Here is a 16,390-nt window from a genome sequence, read left to right as displayed (position 1 = left end):
TTGTCATAAAGAACGTCACACTCCACCACCCACTCACAAAGAGGGGGGGGTCCATCACGTGATGTGATCCTACGTGTCGTTCCACGAGTGGGCTGCAGTCGTTTTTGTCATGCATCGAGGAGGAGGGAAATTTGCCTCCGTGGGATGCAAAGCCAGTAGCAAGAGGACAATGGGAAGACTGGGTCCCACCCGAAAGCCAGCCGCCGCGGGGCCCATCAACGTTATCGTGGGACCCCTTCCTCCGCAACGGTCCCCAAATTCCTTTTTTTTCCCTTTTTTTTTTTATTTAGTCCTTCAAACTGTAGAACGAGTCACTCACATCTCATTCTATTCTTTATTCAATCCCAAAATAAATAAATCAAACGCTTTCTTTTTTTTGGTCGGACAAATCAAATGATTTAAGTTGGTACTTTTTTTTTTAATGTTACTTGGTGTTTAGACTCTAAACGAGCTTTATTCTCATCGGATCTTTTTGTCATAATTTCCTGCTACCTTTCAATTTTTTATACTTGAGACAACTTCGTGCATGCGTTAAAAAAGTAGCCAGATTGAAATATCCAAAATCAAACCTTTTATCTTCGATTCCAAGTACAAAATTTGAAGTAGACACGAGCTGTTTAGCAATTTCCCAAATTTGTGATTGGTAATTATATTTCCGTTTTCTCTGTTCACATATCGTATAAATAACTTAAAATATGTCCGATTTGCTAAAGAACGCACTTAACATATAATGTCTTATTACCAATTAACTCTTTCCCGAGCCTCTTCAATGCACACCCTAAACTAGATTTTTCGGAGAGTAAAGCACGTGCTGTCTTGAAAATTGGATTCGACGTCTTAACGAAGATAACCGCTTACCTATAGAGGATGTTTGACTAATCATACTGTAGTTGAAACCATTCGACTGTTAGACAAAGCACCGAGAGTAATATATGAAAGTGATAAAAAGCGATTAATTCCTCGTCTAAAATCATGTCCTTTCCTTCCGTTCTCGACATACACTGTATTCCTCGCACCAACAACGTCTAAAGAACTGTATCATTGCCATTCACATCGATGGATTTCAAATTAAACCCATAATAATTCAAAGTACTTTCAACTCTTCATAAAACATCATTATGCAATTCCCGAAAATTTAGACCCGTGAATTCGAAAGTATAACCGTACGAACATGGAATGGGATGGTCGCTTCCAATACGAATGAAGTAACAATCAAAGAATTTAGGATGGCACGCCAAACCGTTTAAAAGATAAGAAGAGTAATTATCGAAATCAATTCAAGAATTTAGAAGTATAATAGGCAGAAGTAACCGCAACAGACAATTACACTTTGCACTAGGCTATATATAGTCGGAGGCGACTCTTTGTAAGGAACTTTCAATCACACAACTATCAATAACACTTATTTTTTGCTTTGCAATTTATCCTACCTGCAATTTACTATCTCGCCATTTTAGTCTATCGTACAATTTATCTTTAGTCGTTCATTTTGCTTCATGTTCGAAATTGCCATAAAAACCCGTTACTCAAAAAACACGAAGGCTCTACTCATTCGGTGAAAAATCTTTCGGCGCGGATATTTCCGGCGAAACATTGTGGCTTATATTTTACTATGTATTTTCCTAGTTTGGTAAAAATAAAAAATTGAATTATCCAGATTACTACTCTTTCGTGGAAGTAGCACTGACTACGGGGACAATGAAACCTGAATAATGTCCATTTCCCTGTTTTCTCCTTTTTTTTAATGGCCGCACCGGTCGCTGACCGATAAAGGCGATAATTAATGAAAAAGAAAAATAAAAAAAAAAACAATAAATCATACGAGGCTGGCGAGTGGCGAGAGAACGTCACGCGACTGCGCGCCAAAAGCCGACATGTACCTCGTCAACACGGAAATTACTGCGTGACCCCCTCCCAGTCCCCGCCCTTTCCAAGCCAAAAAAACAAAAGCCGTCTCGCCGTCGGTGCCGCCTAACTAAAACAACTCAACCCTATAAAAAAAGACAGAGAGAGAGAGAGAGAGATAAGAAATGTTGGAACGCGTCCACGTGGGCCCACCTCCGTCTGCTGAGCTTTCGGCCGTCGGATCAACCAGAAGACCGTCGTGATTCGTACCCAAAAGGACAAAACCCCAAAAAGCGCAAATCACGATCCTTTCTCTGATTATTTCGCTTCGGTCAAAGGGCAGCGAAAGAACAGAAGCCCGCCCCCCCACGCTTCTCATCATGAACCCTCTGTACAAGCTCAGAGCCCCTTGAATTATTGTTGCATTTACAATAAAAAAAAATGAGAAAGAAAAAAAAAAGAGGTGTTAAGTGCGGTCTTCGTACGACTGCCGGACCGACACGTGGCGCGAGAGAGGAGGTTGCTCTATCTTGCGCCTCATGTTTCGTGCGCATACGTTGTGGCCACCCACGACATCGCTCGCCAAATCTTTAGCTACATTGCCGGCATGTCGTCTCGATTATCACCTCCCAAAAACAACTTTCAGCTCAAATTAAATATATGTTAAACAAAAATAATACGTCTTCTCTCGTCGTTATTTACAATAAAATGGGTTGTGCCAAAGATTATTTTGTGCGACAAATGAATTAGAGTGGAGATTAGATAAAGGGCGAAGAAAGATCAAAGCAAACATTGCATAAAAGACTGGATCTTGACATTTTTCCAATATCCGAAATACGCATTACAGGGATAATAAACATGAATAAAACAGCAATTGAGAAACATTTGCAGATTTCCCAGCTGCTAAAAAAACTGGAGTTAAAACTTATCAGGCTATATATACATATCTAGTCATCGGTGTCGTCATCGTCTAATTTTGTCGTCATCGTCAACCGCCGAACCGAAATTAATTGTCAGGCTAATCTCTCTCTCTACGTGGAGATCCGCTTCGAACCACAGAAAACAAGAATCGCACCGAAAAATTTGCAAATCCGCCGCCGATCAAAGACCCTCCGACGTAAACCAAAAAAAAAAAAACTAAGCCTCCTCAGGCGGCGGAGGTTGGTTGAGATCGAGATCGAGATCGGGGAACGATCTGCTGCGAGGGATCGCATCGGACTCCACGGCGGATGACGAATCGGACTCGCTCTTCACACCACCGCTCCCGGCCGCTGGGCGGCCTGGTATAAAATCCCTGGCGACGTTGTCCCCGACCCGCCCCCCGCGGGAGAAGACGTCGAAGAAGAGCACCGGCCGCGCCACCGGGACGACGGGGAAGCACGGAAGCGGGGCCGCGTATGCGGTGGCGAACGGGAAACCGCCGAGGCTGAGGTCCAGCGCTGGCGGCGGCGGCGGGGGCGGGGAGGGGTTATCCACGGTGCTGCTCTGGCTGGGGCTGCGGGCGGCGACGACGAGCTCGTCCGCAGTGGGGAAGTTGGTCTTCGCCTTGGCGCCGCGGAACTCACGCGCGGCCGCGTCGTAGGCGCGGGCAGCCTCCTCGGCGGTGTCGAAGGTGCCGAGCCAGACGCGGGTCTTCTTGCCAGGGTCGCGGATCTCGGCAGCGTAGCGGCCCCACGGCCGCTTCCTGACGCCGCGGAAGCGGATCTCCTTGCCGCCTTGGGGCCTGGGGCTGACGGCGACGGGGTTGGGCCTCTCTCGGGGAGCCATGGCGCGAGGCGGCTGGGATGGAGGCTTCGCACTCAAGTTGCGGGCGACTCTAGAAGGGGAGGAAGAAGAGTCGCTGGTGAGAGAGATGGTGTTTGCGTTTGGGGGAAGAAAGGGAAGTGAGGGCTGCAATATATAGAAGGGGGGCATGTTGCGGCTGGTGGGCGTGAGAACCACGTGCCCTTCGGGGCGAGTTATGCGGGGTGGTGGTGCTTGGCGTCTCTTGCAAGAGCCAACGCAACTCGAGTGTGCTCCGCCTTTTTTCTCTGCCTGGGGGCCCACACACACTAATCTAATGAAATCTGTCGTCTTAACGCGGCTAATTATAGGGACCTTTCTTCTCCTTCTTTTTTCTTCTTTTTCTCTTTTCCGGTTTTTCCCCCCCGCCTCTTACAGCGACGTCCGAACGTGGGAAGTGTGTCGTTAATCAGGCGACATCTTCGGTACGTGTCGAGGGCGATTTATGGGTTTTTACCCCCTAAAACAGGGAGTTAACAGATCCGTGTCTGAATTTTCTTTGTGAGCTTAAGAATCGCTTCGGTCAAGAGGGGAGCTATTATCGTTGGAAATCCACAACAATTCGATCATCATAATTTCATATCCACGAAAATTTGCTTTTAAGATCGTTACATTTGAATCATCGTGCACATGTTTGTTGTCACTACGTTCATACTTACAAATGATTTTGTTAGACGTCTAACCATTACGATATCTCTTATCTCGACGAAACGAGTAAATGATCCACCACAAACTTTGAAGTTGAATCCTTCATACCGTTTGCACTGTTAGGAATAACTGTCACTCCACCGACGATTTTGTTCGTTTTTCCTATCCTTTCATTGCCGTAATGGACGGTTCACATTAAAATCATTGGGTATACATATGGTTTCGGGTGACGGTTCCGATCTCTACATTATTGTTAATATCGTGTGTCGAGCTCAATCCGTAGATACTAAAAGGGAAAGTTATAACTGGAGGTTAAGATCAAGCCGCTTATCGAACGTGCGGTTCTGAGCATATTGACTTTTGGATCAACAGCTTTGATGTTAACTATGTAGTGAGCTACATTTCATTTGGATCACCGAACTCTTGATTTGGACAACGAGTTTCTTAGCTTACACGATTTGTATAATTGAGTATTGTTTTTTTTTATTTATTGAAAGTATTCTTTAATTCGGATGCTTAATTTTGTTGACTATACCATCAACGTGACAATTTCAATACATTAAAGATGAAAAGAGATTTATTTTTCGAAGTCTATAAGTTCATACAACCATTTATAGGAAAATAGCTCTTAAACCGATCATTTTTCAAGAAATAAATGGGGTATTATTTTATTTTTTTGAAATTATTAATTTTCATTTATCGGGTTGGTGCAGTATTAAACCATTCCCACATTTCCTTATATCGATAGGAAAAATGTACGTAAGAGCACTTTTGGCGGGTACTACTATTTAAAATGAATGTGCAGTCATTTCTACACGTGCTTGGGGCATTATGATTTTGCTACAAACGGATTCCGTGTCATCAGCATATCTGGTTCTTACCTGTTGCTATTATATATATATATTTTCCGTTTATAATTGAATGATGTGATGAAAAACGTAATGTGCTAATTATAGCGAAATCTTCTTCTGGACATAACCCTAGTTTTAGGGTGAACCAAGATAAAATCTCGTGTTTCGATTTTTCTTTTTCGCTTTACGTTTTATTTCGATTTAATTATGCGTTGAATCCTAACAATATCCACGATCTCTTTGGAGAACGATTCGCCGAATGGGCTAGTGTGCTGCTTGAGTAACCAAGAATAATACACACCTCGCGATCTTTGGACTTAAGCCATCCATCCGTTACTCGAAAGTATGACCCCGAAAAAAAATTTAGATGAATAGGCAGAGGGAGATTATATATATAAATGTATATTTATATAAAGAATTTCTAACATCTGTGAATAAACGATATGAGATACTTGATTTCAATACCACGTTAAAATGCCCGACTCAAAATATTGATTGATATCTAAAAAGGATTATATCCATATAAAGACCAGATATAAGTTCCGTAAAAATGCCACTTGAGGTACTTTTTCATATTTGCGATCCGTCGATGTAAAGGTTGATGCCGTAATTAATTATGGAGGGAGAAAGTGTTTCGGCCGGCTCCGCGTGGAGGGGGGGCCCGGGGGAGAGCGCCGAGCATGATTTCGGGGAAGGTGAGGGTCACGCGCCGCACGTGGAGGCAGCGGGGGAGCCTACCCACCGCATCTCGAGCAGCGTGATACCCCGACGGTGGGGCGGGTGGGGGCAAAAGGGGCTCGGTCAACGAGGGCTTTGACCGCACTCACACGCCCGCGCAAATAAAAAAGGAACCGATCGAGTTCCGCACGAGCCCCGCGCCTGTCACGTGGCACGCGCTCTCGCGACGCGGAGGAATTCCCCGTTTTGCGTTTAAATTATTACTTGGAGTTGGAGCGACCTTTTGCTTTTGGCGTTTAAAACGTAGAGTACTTCGATATTTCGAAAGCGACAATTTTGCGTCCCAAAGTCATTTCCCACCTCGTCTCCTAACATCTGGTAAAATAAATTACCGTTTAAATTTACACGACTTATCTTAATATTACCACCCTCTCTATCGGACAGGTCTCAATTTGGAAGGAAAAGAGAGGCTAATCTTCAAAAGTTGAAAAAGTCCGAGCAAATCGAATGAATAACATGTCGGAAGTGTCGATAAGGTTGAGAAGGCCGTTGGGGTTGCGTAGCTTGACGGTCATTGAGACAAGAGACTTTATTGTACTGTGTGATGCTCATGCTCTTTATGCGGGTTTGGATTTTGTCGGGAGCCATGCCGACGAATATCTCAAAAGGCAGTAATACTAGAGAAATAATTAAATTTATCAGCTTCCTTTTGTACGATTAACATACTAATACATATTCAGCGAAAAACATGTATTGACTAGTTTCAGGTCTTTATTTGGTTTTAAAGTACTTTAGGAGGAAAATTTATTTGTATACTAATCATGCACAACATAGGACTAGCCACGACAGTGCAGGGTCTTTATCTTGCTATTTCCCAAGTATTGAATAAATTGCAACTCCTGAATCTTTTTCTTTTTACAATGCAGGGTCTCTCATCTCCCCCAACCCTCGTCGATCTCAGGCGAGGGTCATCCTCCCCCGAGTTCAGAAATGACCAGGGAAGGGAAGAGGGAAAAAAATAAGAAACGAAAAGAAAAAGGGAAAAAATCGAAAAAAGAGAGAGAAAAAGACGAGATGCACTTAGTCAGATTCAATTTTGAAATAAAAAGGGTATTTCATACTCTTATTTAAAATAAGGTCCATCTCAAATTATTATTTAAAAAAAAATGAAGATATTTTGTGTCTTCATCGCGAAAAATTCCCATAATTAAGGAGAAAGATACCGTAAATAAAAATAAATTTTCCCTCCTATCCCAACCGACGGCTTCGTTTTCGCGATTCCCAACACTTGTCGCCTGTCGGCACTGTCTGCCTTCTCGCCGCGCGAGGCGGATCAGGAGAGATGCGATTTTATTCCCCCGAAAGGATAACTCCAAAATAAAATGACGCCCTTCTCTCCCCCACCATTTAAAAAAAAAAGACGCCTTTTGAGGGTGGTCCCACCCCCCCCAAAAGTCCTGCTCCGCCTTGCCTTTGAACCGGTCGCGAGAGGGAGGGGCGGGGATCCGACGGCTACGTGTAGCTCCAAGGATGACACGAGTTGCGATCTGACGTCCTGCGGGCCGGTCAGACAGACACGTGCGAGGTGGAGTGAAGATGTTGTTTGGCGACGGTGTGCTGCCGTTCCTAGTCCCGCGGTCTGCGCTGCGCTGGCCTGTGTTCCCCACCCCCTAACAATATATTTGAAAGCAAGTGGCGTGCGTGAGATGCTCGAATTGATTTTTACTATCTAACTTTTGCGAAAGTTATTTCTCCAAAGTATCGTATAATACTATAATGTGTATGATGATATTTTAGATTGCCTAGATTGGATGTACGACGCTGAACGAGAAGTAAAATTTTAATTGCCGACCGAGTTAACAAAGATAAATGTGTAACTTGTTTCAAATACCCACTCAATCGGAAAAATTACCCAATTAAGGACAAGTTATTACACAAATATCAATTCAGTCATTTTTTTTTCCAATTTCACCAACTTTGTCCTGCATCATTACACAAATTTTTAATATAATATTTCCGGTCAATTTTCGGTGAAAATCGCCGTTGATATAATCACACACACATATATATATATATATATATATATATATATTCAATTTTACCAACTTCGTCCTACATCATTACGCAAAATTTCAAATAAGTCCTCCCAATCGATTTTCGGTGAAAATCGCCGGTGTGGCGATTCAATCGTCGCCGACCGTCCTATGTAACACGTCGTTACACTAATGATGCTTGGTGAAAATTGATTGAAAAGATTACAGTGGAGTTTAGCTTTAATATTTCTAATTAAATTGATAAAATTTAAAAAAAGTTATGATTGAATTAACATTGATGATATAATTTTTCTACGGTTTGGAAAATTTTCCTCATCCGATCTCTCGCTCTAAAAAAAAAGAAATCTAGTAATAACTGCTTAATCAGGGCATAGGGATGATAATTATGTCTATCACATCCATTCTAGCCCAATCGTCTCGGCCAATCAATTTGGGGGAGAGTCAAGTCAACGGACATGGCTGCCGCGTCGAAAAGAGCCGAAAGAGGGTGTTTTTTTTCCTTTCGAAAGGTTTGAAGATTCAATTTCAGTTAATTAAATTTTTTTTTTTGTCGAAACCCACGGCCGCCCCTAAAAAGGAAAAAAAAAAAAGTAATTTTCTAAGACGGCGCGCAAACCTGTTTCGATAGAATTATTGGAACATAGATATGCCTACGATTCCTACGACGCGGTGGCAGATCCTTCGCGGAGGGAGGGGGGGCGCGTTGACTCGTTGACTTTGAAAACTAGGGCGAGACTGGTGGAGTTACTAACCTAACTCATCTCTCGTCTGCCAAAGCTGCCGAAGTACAACAACGGAGCCGCCGCCCTTTTTTCCACGGCATACGAAAGTAAATGTAAAGTCAAATCTTGATGAGCCGAAATTAATGGAGCGCAATTAATTATCAACCATTATTGCTAAAATTGCAAAAAGCTAAATTAATTAGGTCGTCCCATAATGCGCCGTCGACAAAGGACTAGACTTTTTCTGTAATTAGCTCCAAAGAGCATCATAATAATAATAATGACAATAATAATTATGATTACAATAATGTGGAGGCCTCCTATCACTGATCGTGCGGAAAATTTGAAATATACTTTTATGAGAATAGTTTATTCTAACGAAATTATCATGTTTATTCTAATTTATGATATGTTTTTCTCTTTTTCGGTCTTCCTAATTTTTGGCTCCCTTCCATATGCCAAAGATCTTATTAGAATGTGATGAGAACTTCTCAAACTAAGCCATACTACTCTACGCCTCATTTTATAGTCGCACTTTGCCAACTATTCACACAAAGCCTGGTTTACGAAAATCTCGTTTGAACCGGGAAATCATATGAATTCCTATCCCCTTTTTTATCTCGTAACAAACCGGTTTCCTCAAAATCGGGGTACGAAGATCAAAGGGTTGGCCCGGGGAGGTGGGGGGTGGTCGAAACGGCATGTTCGAACCGGTTGAGAGTGGAAATAGGCTCGTCCTTGGAGTTGGAGTGCCTTCGATTTGGGCGTGGAGTATTATCTCGTAAAGCTTGGGACGGCATGGTCGGGCTTCAGTCTTGGGGAATATTGAATCCGAAATGCTTTGGGCCTGGGGTTGAGTTGGATCCGGGACGGCAAAATAATATCGTATGAAAATGGGCGAATATTGGTAAAATGGATCGATTAGGCTTCGACCCGATCAGAGAGATCCGTTTGACGGGGCTAGCGTGGAGTTGTATCTCAATTTCATAAAGCTGGGGACTGCATGGTTGGGCTTCAGTCTCTCGGGGTATGGATTCGGAAACTCGTGGGCCTGGGCATGGCGTTGCACAGTATTCTCCAAACCCCATCATCAACTTCTTCTGATGGACATCGGGTGTTAAATTTCGTACTCATTCGTAGCCCACGAGGTCTACATGAATTTCTCGCGGAGGGGCGGTGTCCAAAAAGTCTTAAATTTATTTCACTTTTGCTAGTTCAGTTCTAAAACTTTTAGTCATGTCAATTGAGTCCTAAATATTTCACATTTTACCAGACGAGTCCATCCAAATTTTTTGGTCATAATTAGCTATTTCTGACGTGGATGTCGGCCGCCTAATGTGGCAAGATTTGCTGTCCAATATGGTATGACCTTCGTAAGACCACCGATGATAACGTGGACCAATGCTAATAATAATTTATTTTTAAAAATATTTTCATTTTATTTTGTTTTTTTTTTTTTCAGTTCAAAGGGCTGGTGGGGGCCGCCGACCCCCTTGACCATGGCCTGGCAACCCCTACCGACCACTAGGTGAGTGCCGTTAAGCCTTTGCAGGCCACAGCGAGGGCTTGCGAGCCATTGCCACATTAGCCTAGGGTCGTGACCCTCACTCTTGATCTGCTAGGGTTTCATAACCTTCGCTCCGGGGTTGCGGGGTTTGCTGTTCCTCATATAGTACTATAATAAAAAAAATAAATGTCAACACAGGTCATGTTATGTAGGATGATTCACGCTAACTGGACTGTCACGTTAGCAATTTTCGGCCAAAATTCACTACATAGACTCAATCGACAAAATGAAAAGGTTTCTAAATCGATAATAGCGGAATAGGTTTTGAAATTTTTTAATAAATTCCCTCCCCCCCCCGGCGTGGAGTAAACGGAAGCAAGTCTGGCACGCTTCTTTGAAATTTTCCAAACCATGAGAAAGCTCTGAAAGAAAAAGAAAAAAAGGATGGAGACCAAGAAGAAGCTTCTAATATCAGAATCGTCAATCATGGCAGGCAGACTCCATAAAAAAAAACGTCCTTTTTTTTTTTTTGGGTCAGAATATGAAAACGTCCATTGACTCTTTACCCAATCTGCAGCTCCGATACGCGTTGCTTTTCTTGCCTGCATATACATCAACCTCTCCCACATCTCCATCGCCGCTCAGGATCATACGCAGCTTCGCTTTGCTTTCTGAAAGCGAACTCTCGTGCGTTGGAGGATCGAGGAAAAAATGGGAGAGTGCAGGCCTCTTGGGTTCTTGATAGGCTTGCCCTTCGCTTTCGTTGCCGTGATCTTTTCTCTGGTGGGTGCACTTGTTTGGGTCCTCGGGTAAGTTCCTTATCGCCTTCTCTCTCTCTCTCTCTCTCTAGGGTTAAACTCAAAAAACTTTTTGTGCTGATGACAGGACTGTACTGAGTTGCTTGTGCCCTTGCTGCATATGCTGTGTTGGGGCGGTGAAGCTGTCCGTCAGCCTTCTCAAGCTTCCCATCAAGATTCTCCGGTGGTTCACTGAGAAGATTCCGTGTTGATGTCTCCCTATTTGATTTTTTTCTTCCTCCGTTCCTCTTTTTTTTTTCTGGTTTATTGATACCGAGTTCCTGTATGTGAGATTTGCACCGATTCTTTATTATTGGTCATCATCAATCTTTCTCATTCTTGCAGTTTCGGATTAGGAAAAAGATCGTTGACGAAAAACGAGGGTTCTTTTTCTCTGTCTCTTTTTTTTACGTCTCTCCAGAGCGTGGTAGCAAAATGCAAGATTCATCTAACTAATGATTAATTTAGCCGATCACGAGACTTAGCCATTTTTTTTTAACTTTTCTTTGGACACTTCAATGGAGGTCAAATTGGGAGATCCTTGATTAGCTTTATGCTGTTGTGAACGTACTTGATGTTCGGTTTCTCATCATACTCAAAGCCACCATGCTAGTTTTAAAGTCGGAATGTATAAAAGCCTATTCCGATTATCTGTCCAACCTGAATCATCTAGGGAATTCTTGTATTCGTGTGGAAGAAAGAACAAAGAACAAATCAATAGATGAATAAAATCTTCAATAAATATTGAAATGTTATTAAAAGAAATCCACGTCAGCACCGACCGCGCTCACGTAGGATGGTTGAAATTAGAAGACAAAATCATAACAAGAACTAGTAACGATTAAAAATGCCATATTCTTTCTTGATAGCAAATGAAATAAATTTTGAAGTTGTAAATCAAATGACCATGCGATCTCTTAATTAATGAGTTTTTTATGCGAAACACCCGATGATGGTGTGTACGTCTACGTTTGAGATTATACTGAGCCGTACGATTACTTTGTTATAGTTTTGTCTTCTAACTTTAGCTTACAATAAAAATACATAAAAGTAAAAGAAAGAAAAAAAGAATGAAGAGTAATAACACTCAAACTCCACAATTTTTTTTTGTGATCATAAGCTGACTGTCCCCACCGTCGGACTTTGGGGACGGTTAGCTAAGCAAAATTTAAAATATAATAAGTTTAAGGATTTTTTCAACGACTTTTCCGATTTTGAAGTTTCCAATGGGGATTCCAGCGAAAGTACGCATGTACCTTCCTCGCAAGCTTTTCACCAGCTACAACTGTGACGGGTCCACTTTACAGCACTCTCTTCCCGTACTGGTACTGCTCCCCAACGGAGTCGGCAGTCACCATACCTGCCATCCAATTCATGATATGTCCTCGTGGCAATGGCATAGCACTTCCCCTTAGGCTCGTGATACGGTCGTCGATCTTCAGCCAGGAATGACGCTTGAAAGGCTTTTCGGGGACTACCTGCGAAGCCGGTGGTGGTGGGGGGTGCATTAGTTTTTTAAGAAGGCGACTCCTTGCCGGGACATGCCACGGCCCGCGCCCCGCCACACCAGTAGCGACCTCGTATTAGTATATTGCCTAGATGTTCAGGGGCTGGGTTATGGTGGGGATCCACAGTTCGAAGTGATAGAGAACTTGTCGGGCTTGATGTCAATTAAAAGGAACGGGATCTGATCTTGAGCTCCGATTTTTCAGTCGACTTAAACACTTTTTTATGCAATTATTTGTCTTTTACATAGGAGACTCGTGATTGATCCACGCACATGCTCATTTTGTAGTTTGTAAAATAAAATTTCTATAGGACGTTCCAATGAGCCGAATTCATTTTTACGGTAGCAACGCAATATCTAAATGATATAACTACTGGAGTGGCAAGAGCTATTGTATTTGCTCAAAATTTACTTAGAAGAGGCCTGTTCGGGAACAAGTTCCATTATAGTTTGAATATGAAAAAGTCAATACTCGACTACAAAATACAAGTTGAGGTACATTGGCCCAAATGTCTTTGTAAAGTTAGGAAGGACAATCTCTTTCCATGTAGGAAAAAAAAAATCACTCTAAAGATCATGTAGATCAAAATATCACTTCTTTAGCAACAGCACTCTTCAACTTAATTTGAAAGGCCATTTCGCATTCGCTCATCTTTGCCTTTCAGGATCTCCCTACATCGACACCTCTAATTTTTTTTTCCGTTTGAAGCTCTTGCAGATTCTGAATAAACCTATCGATGTAGCCGCTGATGAAGTTGGGGCTCACCAGAACCTCTCTCCACTTCGCATGGTTCTCCTTCACCAGCTGACCCACTTCGCTCTCTTCATTTATCACGCTCTTGATGGCTCTGCACAGGCTCTCCTTGGAGAACCACCCGCTCTCGTCTCTCTCCACTTCGATCCCCACTCTCAGCTCCTCGGCCAGCAGCCTCGTGTTCAAGATCTGGTCGCCCAGGTGCGGGACCATCACTATTTGGCAGTCGCACATCAGCGACTCCCACATCGACCCGAACCCGCAGTGGCTCACGAAGCACCCGACCGACGGGTGGGTCAAGATCAGTGGCTGTTGGACCCAACCGCCGTGAACGATTCCTCTCCCTTGGACCCGCTCTTCGAAACCCTCGGGAAAAGCTTCTTCTACTGAGTTTGTGCCAACCGGTGGTCTGAGAGCTACCAGAAATGGCAAGCCTGTTGACTCGAGCCCTAGCAGGAGTTCTTGGAACTGGCCCTTTTCGAGAACGTGCTGGCTCCCGAACGCGCAGAACACGACGGACCCTGGCTTGAACCGGCCGAGCCACTCGGCCCACTTCTCGTCCAGCGTCTTCGTCGCCGCCGGCTCAGGCAAGACTGGGCCAGTCAAGAAGACAGGCTTACCGTATTGACTGCCGATGTAGGCACACAAGTCCCTTTCTATCTCTTGGCACGTCCGAATGGCGATTGCGTCGCACTCTCGCATGGCGGTCGTGGTGCGGCCGTGGAACGTGATGTTGTCGCCGAAAGGCAGGGATACGAACATGAGGGATCGGGCTTCGCTGCCGCGCAGCACGACAGTCTCCGATGGGTACCCTTCGGGTGGCTTCGCCAGCTCTTCCTCCGTGAGCGGCTTCCCCAGGGTCACCTCGCGGGCTGGCACGAGGACGATGGCGATCGCGGCAGCGGAAACAACATTGTAGCAGACTGTCCTGATGCCGAGCGGCCTGGCCACTTGGGGGATCCAGTGGGCAGTGTCGTAGAAGACAAAGTCGGGCCGCATGGCCTGCAGCGAGACCTCCAACTGGGGGCGGGTGAGGTCCATGGCAGCGGCGAGCAAGGGAGTGTCGGAGATGGTGATTTCGGAGGCGGTTTCAGTCCCCGGAGGAAGGGTGGCGACCGAGGGGACGGTGACCGGGTGGAAGGTGATGAGGTCGGGGTGTAGATTGAGGTCTTCCAAGAGAATCAGGGCTTTCCTGGGCAGCAAGAAGGAGATTTTGTGGCCCCTCTTGGCGAGTTCGTTGGAGAGGTGGAGGAATGGGGTCATGTGACCAACTGCGAACCATGGAAACATGACTATATGAAATTTCGAGCTCGTCTCCTCTGACATCATGATGGGCAACTCTTCTCGTTAGCTAGGGTCTGCGAGATGTCTTCATTTTTGTCCTTTACGTGCATCGACGCATGGTGGTTGTTGTCCTCAGTTCCTTGAACTTGAAGATCCGTGCGTTGGATCGATCGTTCTGCGAAGAATGGGATTATCGTGCATGGTTGTAACGGATTGATGATGAGCAACTCCTGGTCTGTCTGTCTCTGCCGGACGAGGAAGGCGGACAGGAATGTTTGACCCGGATTTTCAGATCATCGCGTTTTTTCGCGAAGAGTGAAAAAGTCACGAGAGACCCGGATTTAAGCATGACAACATTTGTTAATTTGTTTAAATTATCGACATGCTCCCTCTAACAACCGGGAGTTGTTCTAAGATGTAATCTGTTATGCTCCGAATTTAGAATATGGAAGTAGTGTTGGCTATACCGTGTGATTATCTACCAAATGAACAAGTGTTTCTAACCTTGTAGTTGATGCAAGAAACACTTTGTACTAACGATGCTCCATATTAGATGTGTCAAACCGGTGGGTCGGGTAGGGTTTTGGTCGGGTCGAATATAATCCGACTCATTTTGATCCATTTTCATGGTATACAAATCTAGTGAATCATATCCAACCCAACCTATATGGTTAAGACACTTTAATAATAAAATCTAGTTTAGAGGAAATTATTTCTTATACATTATATATATCATATTGCTAATTTGTTAATTATATTTTTCTTAGCTAACCCATTTATGACCTATTTAAATCCATTTAGAACCCATTAAATTTCTGAGTAACTCATCTATGATGTACTTTTAAAACTCAAGGAATACCCACCACCATGAAATATGGGTTCTAGACCCATTTTGCTACCTCTGATACTGTTAGAGGAAAAGTTACGTTATGAACGAAATAATTTTTAGTATGGCCTCATATGTGAAAAATGAAGATTGTGATAATATAATGGCGTAATAGCTCTAGATTTTATTTTATTTTTTGGGTCTTGACGTAACTCTATATACACGGTTGCATTTATTTACTTTTTGATATTCAACCCGCATCGATGATCATTGGTTTGGATAGTCGGCCGATTACGATGCTGCTGGATCCACTTCGACAGATTGGGCTGTAAGAAAGAAGTAGATTTGTAGGTGCACTTGGGCCTATCATGGGCTTGAACGGGTTTGGACGGGCCTAACCTGGCTGAAGGCCCATGATCGACTCTATACAGCAAGGGTCCTCGGCATGTTCCTAGTTGTGGAAGAACAGTGGGGTAATTCCATTTTTGGTCCTATAACTTATGCCTGGGCAATTTTTCGAGTTCGATGTGTGACTATTTCGGTAAGGACAAAATTCAGTGTTGTCGCCCACAATGTCCTTGTGCTGTGCATAACAATCTTACTAAACAACACAAAAGTAAATTGCACTCTCGATGACTGTTTCGCCAAAGACATGAGGAGACTATACAAAAACCATCAATATGGACGTAGAAATCAAAACTTAGGAGGAGCAAGATCAAATTTATATGCAATACCTAACTTTGGAGGAAATTTACCTAATCGGTCCTGAATTTACTGTGTGGATGCCGATGTAGCCTTAAGTTTGTCAATTTTGCCAGGAATTACCAAAAATAAAACCTAAATGTTTTGTACTTATGCCAATTCAGTCGTAAACTTTTCAATTTGTCAATTTGACCTTAAACCTTTTGATAATTTGCTAATGTAGTCCATTCGGCCAATTTTGGACGGAAAATGATGATGTGAACACTAACCATATTACATGGCATTATCGACGTTAGTACAATCGGCGTTAATGCGGTTTAAATTTTTTAAATTCTTAATTCTTTTTTTTCTTTCTTCTTTTCTTTCCTCTTCTTTCTTTTATTGCTTAGGGCGGCGGGAGCTGCCAACCTCCGGGCGAGGCCTAGTGACCCCC

General features: G+C 43.5%; 3 protein-coding genes across 3 annotated transcripts; 1 reads left to right on the top strand and 2 right to left on the bottom strand.

Moving 5' to 3' along the window:
- Positions 1-2,637: 2,637 nt before the first annotated feature.
- LOC115754754 (ethylene-responsive transcription factor 4-like) lies at positions 2,638-3,774 on the bottom strand. Its single transcript, XM_030693905.2, has one exon. It carries the CDS (start codon positions 3,757-3,759, stop codon positions 2,983-2,985), a length of 777 nt encoding a protein of 258 aa, XP_030549765.2. The 5' UTR covers positions 3,760-3,774; the 3' UTR covers positions 2,638-2,982.
- A 6,940-nt stretch (positions 3,775-10,714) lies between these two features.
- On the top strand, positions 10,715-11,326 carry LOC115754759 (signaling peptide TAXIMIN 2-like). The gene is made up of 2 exons (XM_030693912.2): positions 10,715-10,896; positions 10,973-11,326. Exons 1-2 carry the CDS (start codon positions 10,799-10,801, stop codon positions 11,094-11,096), a joined length of 222 nt encoding a protein of 73 aa, XP_030549772.1. The 5' UTR covers positions 10,715-10,798; the 3' UTR covers positions 11,097-11,326.
- Positions 11,327-12,910: 1,584 nt separating this feature from the next.
- Positions 12,911-14,594, bottom strand: LOC115754747 (anthocyanidin 3-O-glucoside 2'''-O-xylosyltransferase). The gene has a single exon (XM_030693895.2). It carries the CDS (start codon positions 14,472-14,474, stop codon positions 13,053-13,055), a length of 1,422 nt encoding a protein of 473 aa, XP_030549755.2. The 5' UTR covers positions 14,475-14,594; the 3' UTR covers positions 12,911-13,052.
- Between the last annotated feature and the right edge of the window lie 1,796 nt (positions 14,595-16,390).

This window comes from Rhodamnia argentea, chromosome 2, assembly GCF_020921035.1.
Source record: "Rhodamnia argentea isolate NSW1041297 chromosome 2, ASM2092103v1, whole genome shotgun sequence".
Classification (NCBI taxonomy): Eukaryota; Viridiplantae; Streptophyta; class Magnoliopsida; order Myrtales; family Myrtaceae; genus Rhodamnia; species Rhodamnia argentea.
The sequence above is the reverse complement of the archived record's forward strand: the minus strand, read 5'-3'. Positions and strand labels throughout refer to the sequence as shown.

Bases quoted from the DNA above. Each gene is read 5' to 3' on its own strand.
- LOC115754754 (XM_030693905.2), bottom strand. From the start codon at position 3,759: ATGCCCCCCTTCTATATATTGCAGCCCTCACTTCCCTTTCTTCCCCCA.
- LOC115754747 (XM_030693895.2), bottom strand. From the start codon at position 14,474: ATGATGTCAGAGGAGACGAGCTCGAAATTTCATATAGTCATGTTTCCA.
- LOC115754759 (XM_030693912.2), top strand. From the start codon at position 10,799: ATGGGAGAGTGCAGGCCTCTTGGGTTCTTGATAGGCTTGCCCTTCGCT. The intron at 10,897-10,972 runs GTAAGTTCCTTA...TGCTGATGACAG, and splicing joins GCACTTGTTTGGGTCCTCGG to GACTGTACTGAGTTGCTTGT.